We start from the raw sequence: 12,432 nt of genomic DNA, 5'->3' as shown, positions 1-12,432 counted from the left end.
TAAACACACACTCATAAGATCACAGAATTCTGCCCACAGTCTCGTGTCCCTATATCATACCATAAACATACATGAGTTCACACTCAGGTGCACACATACACACTTAGCTTCATATGAACTCACTCTGAGTGTGTGTTGATGTGTTCCTTTACCCTTCATGCCTCAAATCTGGATTTTGGCATCTGTGGGAAGCTGGAGAGTCTTCCCCTCTTCAGGGCAGGAGATTCTCAGACCATGGGGTGGAGGTCAATCTAATCCCCTCTAGTTTTTCTGTCTGCGAGGAAATCTTTGAGGAAGCTTCTTTTTTTTTTTTTTTTTAAATCTTATTGTGGCAGCAATTTTTTTGTTTTTCTTGTTAAAAATAAGTTTTAAACTGAAATAGAACCATTTGTCTTTCCACATCCCTTTCCTTCCTCAGTGCCTCTCATGACTCCCATTCTGAACTTAATAGTATCTTTTATTCCAATTATTATGATTACATACATAAATGCATGTGTATTTGTGTACATATGTGCATGCACAAATGTAAATAAGTGAGTCCATTTTTCTTGGTGGTGTGTATGTGGTGTCAAGGCTGACCTACTCTGGATTGGACAGTCGATAAGAACCTTATCCCAGGAAGAGGCCAACACTTCTCCACTAGTCATTGTTGCCTGTGGCTCTTTGTCTAGAGGTGGGATCTCCACGTTCCCCCTTCCGTGTTAGCATATCTATTGGTATTGCCATCCTTTCTATCTTGTTAATGCATGGGCATCGATTCTTCCAAGCTACAGCGAGAGCAGTAATGGTGCACTGTGCTCTAGCTACCTTCTCCAAAGCTAGTGCCCCTCCACCTCAGGCGCCGCTGAGACCAGACCATTGGTCCCATTGATAGCTCACCATCCCAGGGAGAACCCAGAGGTCTGACTTTGCCGCCTTCTGGTGTTAGCACTTCCCAGTAGCAGGGAATGTGATGGTTCCAGCCCTTCTCTGTAGAGCAAGAGACCAGGGAACAAATCAAGCAGATCCCATCTCTGATTCCTTGGAACTGCGTCTTTCATCTCGTCTATTCTTCACACACACCATGCCTTGAGAAAGTCCAGGTCTGCGTAGCCACTGCTGCGGTCCAACCAAGGACCCCTTCTATGGCCCACTCTGCGATTCTTCCTCCCAGGTGCCTCCAGGTGGAGAATGAGCATGTTCTGAAGTCAATGAAGGCCTGCGTGAGCGAGACCCTGAGCACGCTGGGCCAGCACTTTGGCCAGCTACTGGAGCTGGCTCTGACACGGGAAGTGCAGGTCAGTGTGGCCTGGGAGATGGAGGACACGGTGGGGTCATCAGGGAGGGGGCACTGAGTAACTCAGCCAGGCTGGGAAAATGCAAAATGGCCTTTTCTGAGAGACATCCTCTTCAGACCACCAGTGTCCATGCCAGCATCTGTGTGGAGGCTGTCGGGGTTCAGCTGGGGTTTCCAGAATATCTAACCCAACTCTGTAGTTTCCAAATGTGAGAACCGGAGTCCAGAGAAGAAAGATTTATCCAAAGTCACACAAGGTGGTGCCAGGGCCTGGTGTACCTTCCGGTACTGTTTTCAGTGCCCTGAATCTTTTCTGCTTGAGGTATTATTCCCAACACTCAGGACCCTTCTTATCCTGAAGAACTTAAACTACCTGTAGGAGACAAGCCATTTTTTGAAGTCCTGGCCACAGAGAGGACTTTGGAAGGGTCATCTTCTGTTTCTAGGCAGGCTCATGCTTGTTTCCGGGAGGAGGGCGTGGCGCCCTCTGTAGTCTGTCAGATGTCACAGCACAGTGTATGTCGAGGCTCTTCACTTCCCCTGCTCTCTACTTCGTCCATGAGGCGAAACTTTCTCAAGAACCAAACTAAGAAGTTCAGAGCAGGTGGAAAGCCTGTGAGCTAAATGCACATCATTTCCCCGTCCTTGCTTTGGTGTTCCAGAAGCTCTCCCAGCACCAGGCTCCGTAAGGTTTTCATTAGAAAACTATTTACATGCTATTTATAGTCCGAGAATACTGTGGCACATACTTACCATTCTTTCCCACCACCAAATAAAAGCCTCCCGTAAATAATAAACGTCTGATTTTCTCCATACCGGCCTCTCTGATGAGCTCAGAGATTCCTCTCTTCTTTTCCTGTGTGTGTTCTTCTGGCCTGATTCTCCTGCAAGTCCCGCCTTGGCCCCTGTGCCCTTCTACACCTGTGCCAGTGTGACTGGCCCTAGGTGCTCTCACCCTGTCAGTTGCAGAAGGGTCCTCAAAGGCTACCCTCCCTCGCCTTAGAATCTGAAATAAAGAAACAGAGGGTCTCAATGCTGAGGGACTGGCACTCTGGGACCCTAGAACACTGGAGTTCTGGGGATTGGGGGCTCAAGCACCCTGAGTCAATGAATCAGTGTTAGCAATGACATAGAGGAACAAGGGTGGTCACTTTAGTGTTCATGCCCCAAACTGAATCATTATACATGACTGTCCATGTTGGTAAGAAAATATAATGCGTGATGGACGGAAGTATTGATGTCCAAAGAAGACCTAAAACCCTGGGAACCCATCTCAGCAGAGGAATTACTAAGCAAGGGTACAGTGTCTCTTTCTAACAGGGAGCTGCAAGGTGGGGTTTCTCCTGCTTTTAGCTGATAGAGTCATGGGAAAGGCTAAGATTCTTTGGAGGCTTGGACCATGCATCTGACTTCCTAGTTCAAACTTCATGCCACTTGTCCCTCATTCTGAGTTTATTCAGGGTAGAGCTCCTGACATCATACTCCCAAGCTTCTGGATAGCTGCCGCCCACTAGGAAGTGTGACTGTCCAGGTCTCTGATGGCTGGCCTGGCAGGTGACCACGGTCAGCAGCTCTTCTGCTATAGTTGAATCCTCAGCCTTGCTTTCCAGGGAGGGGTGACAAAGTCTGTCCTGATGTTTCTGTGTATTTATTCTCTTCCTGGTAATTTCCTTTCTTGGTGTTTTCCTCAATGTCATTCCCTAGGATGCTAGGGGAGCCTATTATGCCCGGAACTTGTATATGCAAGAACGGCTGTCCTGTCATAAATAAAATAAAACCTCTTTGTTTGCACAGGAATACCTATGATGCCCGCTCTGCTTTGCAGATCTTCCTGAGGACCCATTGTTTGGTAGCACTCAGACTCAGGATGGGCTTTCTACCCTCCTTAAGACTCTTTGCAAACATTTTCACAGAGCTGCTCAGATATTATCCTCTTACATTCCCAAGACTCTTGGCTATCTCTAGAAGGAGTTTTGACATGTTCTGTCCATGTATTTCTAAGGCACACATCTCTTGATGATTTGAACAGTATATGGTGGAGAAAGTTGAGTAGTTTATTTCGAACTGGTAGGATTACAGTAGAAAGCCAAGAGTCTGTTTACTTATACTGTTTACTTAAACAGTGAAGCAGTGCAAACGAGGGTGATAATGATATGATATTATGTCATATTGTCCTGACTCATCCTGGAATATAATTAAGTCCAGTTCTGGGCCCTATATCAGTTATTGGCAATATCTGTGTTGGCAAAAAGCCTGACAAAAACCACCTTAAAGGAAGAGGACTTACCTTGGCCCCTGGTTTGACAGGAAGGCATGGCAGAGTTCACAGGGGCTGGAACGTGCATCTGGAACACTTCACATCTGAGAAGAGGGAAGCAGAGAGCAGAGAACCTTGATGCTCAGCTGGCTTATCCCCCCACCCCTTTATTTGTCCTGGGATTCCAGCCCACTGAATTGTACCACTCACAGTCAGGGAGCCTTCCATCCTTGTTAAACATTTCTGAAAGTATTTTCACAGGTATGCTTAGAGGTGTATCTCCTGGGTGATTCCAAATCTAGTCATGTTGACAATGACTATCAGCATCCACTCAGGGGAAGCTCCAAGAACGAAGGGAGGTGCCGATAACAGAAGTTTTGAAGAATACTTGGAGGGGGCAGAAGGCGCTCAATCTAGAAATGATCATTCAAATCCACAAAGGGAAGTGTATCAGGGTCATTGGATTTTACCTCCAGAATATCTCATATGGAGTAGTGGAGCTTCGCAGTAATGTGAGTGGTTGTCTTAGGAAAGTTCTATCCCTAAGGTGGACTGGCAATGCCTGGAGAACTGAGGCAGCAGATGGGAGATGGGCTGAATGTCTTATAAGTTCCTTCTCTCCCAATAAGCTGTAAATCTCTGAATGTGGGTATTATGGAGTGGAGGCAGTAGATAGGTATAGGGTTTGGAACCAAGTCAGGGTTCAAATCCTGGCTGCTACTAACTCATTCTGCAGACTTGGGCACATTGCTTAATCTTCCTGACCTTTGCTTTCTTTGCAACTACAATAGGTTGACTTAAAATAAATGAAAGAACACATGATAATTGGTGACACTCTCTGGATTTTATATTATAGACTAGAAATATACTCTACCTTAAAAACACAATAATTTTGATAACAGGAGTGTCATAATTTCATAATTGTGTACGGATACTATTTTAACTATTTTGTAAGGATGATATTTCTTAGTCTGATGGCAGATGGAACAGAGGGAAGCCAGCTGTCTGTGCACCACCCTTAACCTTCCTGAAGCCATTGCCCTGAATAAAAATCCCTGCTCCATGGTGGGTTTTTATGGATCGTAGCCAACAATCTGTTTGCTTCTAGGAGGCTCAGATGCTGTTCATAATGCCATGGCCATGAAATCATGTGTAGATTCCCTGACACTAGGGTCTAAAATTTGCTTCTGCTTCTCTTTGACACTCTCTGATTTTGCTCAGCCATGTTGTCCATATAGATAAAGTGAGACTGCAACGCAGAGATAACGCAAGTGCACTTGCCAGAGAAGTCCAGGCTTGCCTTATTTATATGTATGTATGTATGTATGTATGTATGTATGTATGTATGTATGTATGTATATAATATGTATATATAACTCACTAGGAGAAAAAGCCAATGGAAAACAAATTTCACTTCACTGCTTATCCCGACCAGGAGAGTTTTCTTCCAGTTTGCTTGTGGGGAGTGGGAGTATATTCACTACTCAATGATGTGAAAATTCCAAAGAAGATCAACTTAAGGGAAGAAGTTGTTTGGCTTCGGGTTTGCAGGTTGGTTCATCATGGTACGGCAGCAGGAATGTGAGTGAGGTCACACCCCGTCTGCAGTCAGGACGCAGACAGATAGGTGCTAGTGTTCAGCTCGTGTTCCCCTTTTTAATACTTCCGGGATTCAAGCCCTTACAATGATGCTACTCACACTTGAGATGGGTTTTCCAGCTCAGTTGACTGAATCTAGAAATCAAAAGCATGCCCAGAAGTATGTCTCCTGGGTGATTCTAGCACCTGCCAAGATGACAACCAATGTTAACCATCATAGGCAGAGTCTGGTTCTTCATAAATACAGTCCAGATTATCTCTGCAGTCATGGGGAGGGGGTTTGGAGAAATATTTACTTGTGCGGGTTCATCCCAAATATAACCAAAGTGTCTAGACACTTAGTACCTCAGACTCAGTGTTATCTTACTACTACACTCCACTCCAAGAAGATTGAAGCTGGCCAATTCTCAGTCCTGAGGGCAGAAAACCCAGGCATCATTTTGTCCTTAGATTCCATCCCTAGGGCATTCAGAGGCCTTAAACATACATCGCAGCTGAGGTAAAGAGAATACAGTCATAGACATGACCTGGATTGGATGACAGTCAGAGTGTGTATTTCAGTTGTCCACAGCCACAAGCATGTATGAACATATACCTGCTAGGGGAAGAGAGTCAATACAGATTAATGTACTGCTGTGTTTACCATATATGGGAGAAAAATGTCCCTGTTTTCACAGAAGGACATTTGGACATTCCTCCTTTCTGAAAAGTCAGGAATTTTACAAGTATTTTACATGGATCTGCCAGGCATGTGTTTGTCCCCGTCCTCTTCAGTTCTTGCTTCCTCTGGACAATGTGCTCCTGACAGCCCAGGCTGTATTGGCTCCTTCAGGTGACTTGCACTGGTGAGCGTCGAACCACTTGGGATGCGTTGCTCAGGTTCCCAGGAGACTTGCAAGCACATAGCCTGTGAAGAAAATCTATTTCTAGATCTTCTCTTTTCATTTGTCTTCTTTTCCAGGGATGCATGTGGTTTTGTGAGCATTTGCACTATTTCCAGAGGAAGCACATCCCAGATACTCTGTCCTCCCAAAACCTGGGGAGGAGGTGGGAAATCAAGCAAAGGGGATACCTCCATCCAGGAATCATAAAGCCCTTGAGCCGTCATGATTGGTTCCATAGATTTTGCCTATTTGTGTTGAGAGAGGCATTAGACTTTGTGTATTTCTCCAGTGTGGGGTTTTCTGATTAGATAGACAGAAGAAAGATGGAAGAATGTGTGATCTGTTGGGCACGGGGGGTGAGGGGTGGGTTGTGAAAATTTCCAGTTAGTTTGTCTTTCCTATCTATTTTATTCTAGAATAGTGTATGGTTCTTGGATCAGAACAAAGAGATAGTTGGTAGAATGTATCAAATCAAACCTTAAAAATTGCTGTTTTAAAGTACGTACTTAAATGAAAGCAGTTCCCTTCAGCCATTTTTCATAATCATCCCTAGATTGTGACATTAATTGGAAAGAAAAGTGTCATAGAAGAGCCAAAGACTCTAAATGATGCAGATTACTCTGGATGTAATTGGATTGTGTGTTAGATTTTTTTCACAAATTAAAAAAAAAAGCAATTAAAGCCTTTTGTCGAAATATTTATACTAGGGCTATAATATCTAATGCTTAAAATTATAAAATTAATTACTGGCAGCTGGACTAATTCCAATTTTAATTATAATGCATGTAATTTTTCAAATACCCATTTCTTCAAGATATGTTTATAACAAAATTTTGGTTTGTAAGATTTGTAGTTATCAAAATTTGTTCCATGTTTGCCAGCTGTGCTAATGATAATTGTGATGTCAATCAACCAGGAAAAATGTAGGTTTGTTTGTTTGTGACACCTGGAACCTTCTAGTAAAGGTATATCAAATAAAGTGTCAAAATATCAATGATAAGCATCATAAGAGTAATCAATAAAACACTTTAAAATTTAAATTAAATACATTAAGGAAAACTTTTGAGAGGAAAGTACAGTGGGGATATAAATTTAATGATGAGAAGTTATAAAAATGTTAAAGAAATGTTTTTCACATATTTTAAATGACGTTAAGTTGTTTTGATGTTCAAATTACAGTCACTACATCTGAATGACTGATGCAGGGATTTTATTTTTATGTCAATACAGACAATATACGGGAAATTACATAATACTATGCTGAAAAATTTTAGCTGTCAAAATAAAAATATGCAAAATCACAGACACAAATAGAATTAAGTCATTATGGTTGCTGCCCCTGCTTCTCACTTGAAGATCCTTTGGACTTGGGACCCCTGGCTCCTACAGAGAATTTCCATCTGGTTCCTACTCTTGCTGCAGCAAGGCACCTTCTTGGCTGATCCTTGGCACATTTGGGCCATGAGAGCTAGCTAGCTCTGGAGCCAGACGCTGCTTGCAGCACCGTTTGATAAGTTTGAACAGTGGTGTTTCTTTCCGCTGTACCATTATTTTTCAGCAGCAATCTGGGTCCCTGGTTCTCTTTCTTTCTGCTGGTACGCTAACACTTCCAGAGAGGCCCTACAGAATTCTGAGCATTCACTCTTCTTTTCTTACAGGTCTCTTTATATGGCCTCCAGATCTGGGCAGCTTTTCTCACATACCATGAGTTTCTGGCACATTCTTTTGTTTTGTTGTGTGTAGCATTTTCTTCTAGACTTAGGGATATTTTTCTTCTTGAAAGGAATGAAATCATCCAAGTTTTGGTCTTCCTAAAGCCTCTGGGTCTCACATATTATCTTCATTTACCTCCCTAAGTGGGGTATTCTCTTCTAAAAGACATTTTCTCCCCGATCAACAATTAGTCCAATGCTGGGTTGTTGATACTTTGTCCAGGTTCTGTCCAGTGTGTCCAGTCTGTCTGTGCTATCCCTCTAGACTCATGCATTTCTCCAGTGTGTATTCTAGGACATGACTGGTTTCCTTTTTCCACTTCCCAGAACTTTCATCAGGGCATTTGTCCATTCACCCTTTGGGGTATCCATGCTGATCTTTGTGATATTTCCCTGTGTTTGATAACCTTGCTAAAGAATAAAGCAAACCCCAATGATAGTTTTCATTATATTTCATGATCAGAAGTGTAAGTGATTTGGGTGGGGCTTAGCTGAGTGACTACTGTTTTCTGTCCCTCAAGGAGATTCTATCCAGCTGGCAGATGGTTTGATGACCTCCAGTCAGCTTCCCTCATGTGTGTGTATTTTGTAAGTCTGTTCTCAGAGGGAGTGTAGATAGGGATTCTACAGGAGACTTTTCCTGGGTTCTCAAATGTCTTACATGCCATTCTAAGGCTTCCAAAGGATATCCAAAGATGCCTGGGTTGACTGCTCAAGGTTTCTTATGAACTCATTTTGGGAGCCAGTCACTGGCTTCTATGGGTAAAGCAAAGCATAAAATTAAAAGAAAGGGCTATTAGAATGCAGACTTCTTTGGCAGGAATAGATTGGAGTCTATAGCTATCTTTAATCCACTATGCCCTGCCCATCTGTCTGGTTTTGATGTAACTCCTTGACTCACTTTGTCCAACTGCATACTTTCCATATAGAGCTCCAGGAAAAGACTCACAATGTTTTCCTTGATTCTTTGGAGAAATGCATTTTAGCCACCTTGATTCTCCTGCTTCTGATAGATTTCACTGTTCCTCACTGATTCCTTCTGATTGAGAAACAGTGGAAAGACACTGTACTTTCTGGTGCCTTGTTTAAAGCTGATGAATGTTATGAATCTTTTCTCCTTCACACCCTTTTCTCCTGATCTTAAAGACATTGTTATTATTCTTGTTGTTTCATGTCTATGTGGTCTGTCATTTAAGAAAGTACTTGTCACTTACCTTGTAAGTCTGTCTTGTTTTATTTTGTTTACAGCCTTTGACCCTTCTTATGACCTAGAGTGAAGCATCTTTTTGGAATGTCTCCAGTGTAGATGGAATTTTGTGTCCCTCCTGGTCACTCAGCCATTCAGTACCAAAAAAAAAAAAAACACACAAAGACTTATAGTGATTATAAACTGTTTAGTTTATTAGCGCAGGCTTATTATTAACTTGCTCTTACAACTTAAATTAAGCCATAGTTCTTGTCTATGTTTTGCCATGTGGGTTGGTACCTTTTCTCACTAAGGCATTCTTATCTTGCTTCCTTTGTAACTGACTGGTGACTGTGTCTCTGCCTTTCCTCTTTTCCAAATTCTCTTATTCTGGTTGCCTCATCTATACTTTCTGCCGAGCTACTGGCCAATCAGCATTTTATTAAACCAATATATGTGACAAATCTTTAAAGTGTACAAAAGCATTATTCTATAGCTCTCAAATTTCTCTTTGATTTATAAAAACAAACAAACAAAAAAAGATTACAACAAGCAACTTCCCCAAAATGAACTTTTAGAAATGTGTATGTATCAGTTACCAAAATAGATAGGCTTTTCCTGGGGATACAGGCAGGAAGTTGACCGTGATGTAGAAAGCTGTTTTAAGTCTGATGAAGAAGGAATTGAGTAGGAGGAGAAACCTAGGGATTGAACACAAAGGTATTAGTTGGGGGAGACCTCCATACTACAGACATGCTGGAAAAATCTCACCTGGAAGTAGTTCAGGGGAAGTGTGGCTTTGGCAAGAGCATGATGGAAAAGCTTAGGATCAGCAAAGGGCTCTGGATCAGCTCTGACTCTCCCATCAGGTGGGAGCCTGGTGAGTTCACGAATTGTTAGATGTTGGCGGAGGCCAGGACACAGTGAGTATCGTGAGTGGGATTGAAAGGCACACTTGCATTGGCTTCTGGATTTTCTAGTCTAAGTGAGGTTATGTGCACATTAGTAATGGGACCTTCAAAGCAGAAATGCAGACTCATAGGGAGTATTTGTTACTTTTTGTGGCTATGACAAAATATTTGACAACAGCAACTTTAAAAGGGGAGGGTTTATTTTGGGTTACTGGTGGAAGAGGGGTGTAGTCCGTCATGATGGGGAAAGCATAACGGTAGCAGGAACATGAGGCAGTTGTCACATTGTGTCTGTCCTCAGTCAGGAAGAAGATAAGAATGTTGATACTCATCTCATTTCTTTTTATTCATTCTGGGCCCCTAGCTCATAGATGCACCCAGAGTTGTGTTTCCACAGTGATGTAAAATCTGGTCAGGCTGGCCACAAGTATTAGCTATCACAATAGTTTTGTGAACCATGACCTAGACAGTTATGTGTTATTCAGGTTCCTCAAATGTGAAACAAGAGTCGAATTAAAGACTGACATTGTAATGTTCAGAGCTTTATGGATTCTTCAGGAGACTTTAGATCTGTTTTTCCAAATTTATGCTGTGGAAAAGTATGCTTACAACTTTTCTTTGTTCCTGAGATATGTCTGGGGTGTAATTACTGTATATATGTGTTTAGACATTAACATAAAATTATTCTCAGACATAAATGGTCTAATATTAGCAGTTGATTGCAGAAGACATTGGGCTTGAATTGTTTAATTTAATGCTAATTTGCTTCAAGTGCAAACACTCATCAGGAACATTAGGTAATTATCATTTAGGTACAGGACCACAATATATGAAGTCTACATTTTCATTTGAGTTATTTTGCTACTCATGGCTGTAACATGAATAATAAAAACCCAGAGACAGATATAGGGGTTAAAGCTGAAGATCAGAGAAGTAGAGCAGTAAGCCACTAGAGATATCTTTTACCTCTACCAATGCTCAGATTAAAGGGGCAATCTTCAGACTGCACTGTGTCTTTACCAAACCTCAGACTCTAAACTAGTGAGTTCCTATCTCTTTCTAATTATATTTCTCTCTCCACCCAGTCATATCACTCCTGTCTACCTCCCTAGTGCTGGGATTAAAGGTCTGTGACTTCCAAACACTGTGATAAAAGGTGTGAGACACCACCACCTGGACCTGTTTCTGGGTCAGTCTTGTGTAGCTCAGTGTAGCCTTGAACTCACAGAGATCTGTCTGCCTCTGCTTCCCAATCCAGGGATTAAAGGTATGTGTCACCAACAGTTGGCAATAATAATTTTCAAGGACTAGAAACTTGCATTACATTAATAAATGAGTTGTATAGGTACAATACCTTAAGCAAGAGTAGAAATGTATGTATAGTATGTTCTAACAAATTAATTTCAAATTTGTATCACTATACAAAAGTATTTATTTATCAATATATAAAAATATTTGCATACAATATACAAAAGTCCAATCCAATGTAAAACACTTAAAACTAGTTGCTTTTTAAAAGTAGATTTAATAATCTACCTTTTTGTCTTATCATATCTATATCCTCCCTTATTTCTTTTCAGAGAAGAATCAATAATTTACCCTTTTATCCTATTATATCTATATCTTTCTTTTTTCTTTTCAAAGCAAGAACCTTGTATCTAATTTCCTTTATTTAAATTTTTTCCTGATCATTACCAATAACAACTTATAATCAATCTCCTAAAACAATGACAAATATCCATAACCCAATAAAAGATCAAAAACCATCCACCCCACCTCTTGGGAATATAGGCATCGTCTTCTTAAATTTACTTTCTGTTGTCTGGGGATGGCAGTATCTTTAGGGGATCCTGAAAAGAAAAAAAGGGTCCTGAGAGAGGTAGCTGTGTCATTTGTTGTCAAGTCTCTGCATAATGGGAAGGAGCAGGGCTTGTCTCAAGGTTAACTGTAGGGAAGGGCCAAACACGCATATTTATTACAGAGATCTGCTGGCAAATCTTGGTTGTTAATGCCTGCTTTTGTTGACTCTCTTATATGAGGTATCTACCAAATCTTAGAGAATATTTTTTTAATGTAGTTTGCTTAAATATACACTCCTCAATCTAAGGATTAACCTGTGTGTGTGTGTGTGTGTGTGTGTGTGTGTGTGTAAGAATTCTGTGTGTTTGAGTAAAGAGAACAAAAGAGATGCACCCAAATCTCTTCACTTCCATTAATTTGTAAGTGGTGAGACCAGGTCCTAATAAGTTTATCTAATTTGCCCAAGACCACAAAATGATGATTTCTAACAATGTTTTACTTTACTGTAGTGGGCACTTTCAGAAGTTCTCTCAGTGCTTGTTGGCAAGTTCAGGATAAGAGCATTCTTAGTGTGAGAAACAGATGCTGTTTATTCCAACATTGTACAGGTGAGAAAGCCGAGGCAAAAGGCTATCACAAACCATCTTCTCTAGAGCACATCACCAGCAGAGGCAGAGCCAGGATTGGAACCCAGGCATTTTAGTTTCAGAATCTGCTCTTAGCCAAATGCATTCTTGATTAGAATAGAGAGTTAAAGGAAAACTGAGACTAGAGCCTGAATCCTTTTCTTCCTTTCTACAACACTAG

General features: G+C 41.4%; 1 protein-coding gene across 1 annotated transcript in view; it reads left to right on the top strand.

The window, feature by feature from the left end:
• Insc (INSC spindle orientation adaptor protein) overlaps positions 1–12,432 on the top strand; it is a 108,075-nt gene that overhangs the window by 49,437 nt on the left and 46,206 nt on the right. The window contains exon 5 of the mRNA XM_057778993.1: positions 1,154–1,277. Coding sequence (XP_057634976.1) covers positions 1,154–1,277 — 124 coding nt within the window. The remainder of the gene's footprint in view (positions 1–1,153; positions 1,278–12,432) is intronic.

Source organism: Chionomys nivalis, chromosome 8 (genome assembly GCF_950005125.1).
Source record: "Chionomys nivalis chromosome 8, mChiNiv1.1, whole genome shotgun sequence".
Classification (NCBI taxonomy): Eukaryota; Metazoa; Chordata; class Mammalia; order Rodentia; family Cricetidae; genus Chionomys; species Chionomys nivalis.
This window is presented reverse-complemented; position numbering and strand designations above follow the sequence as displayed.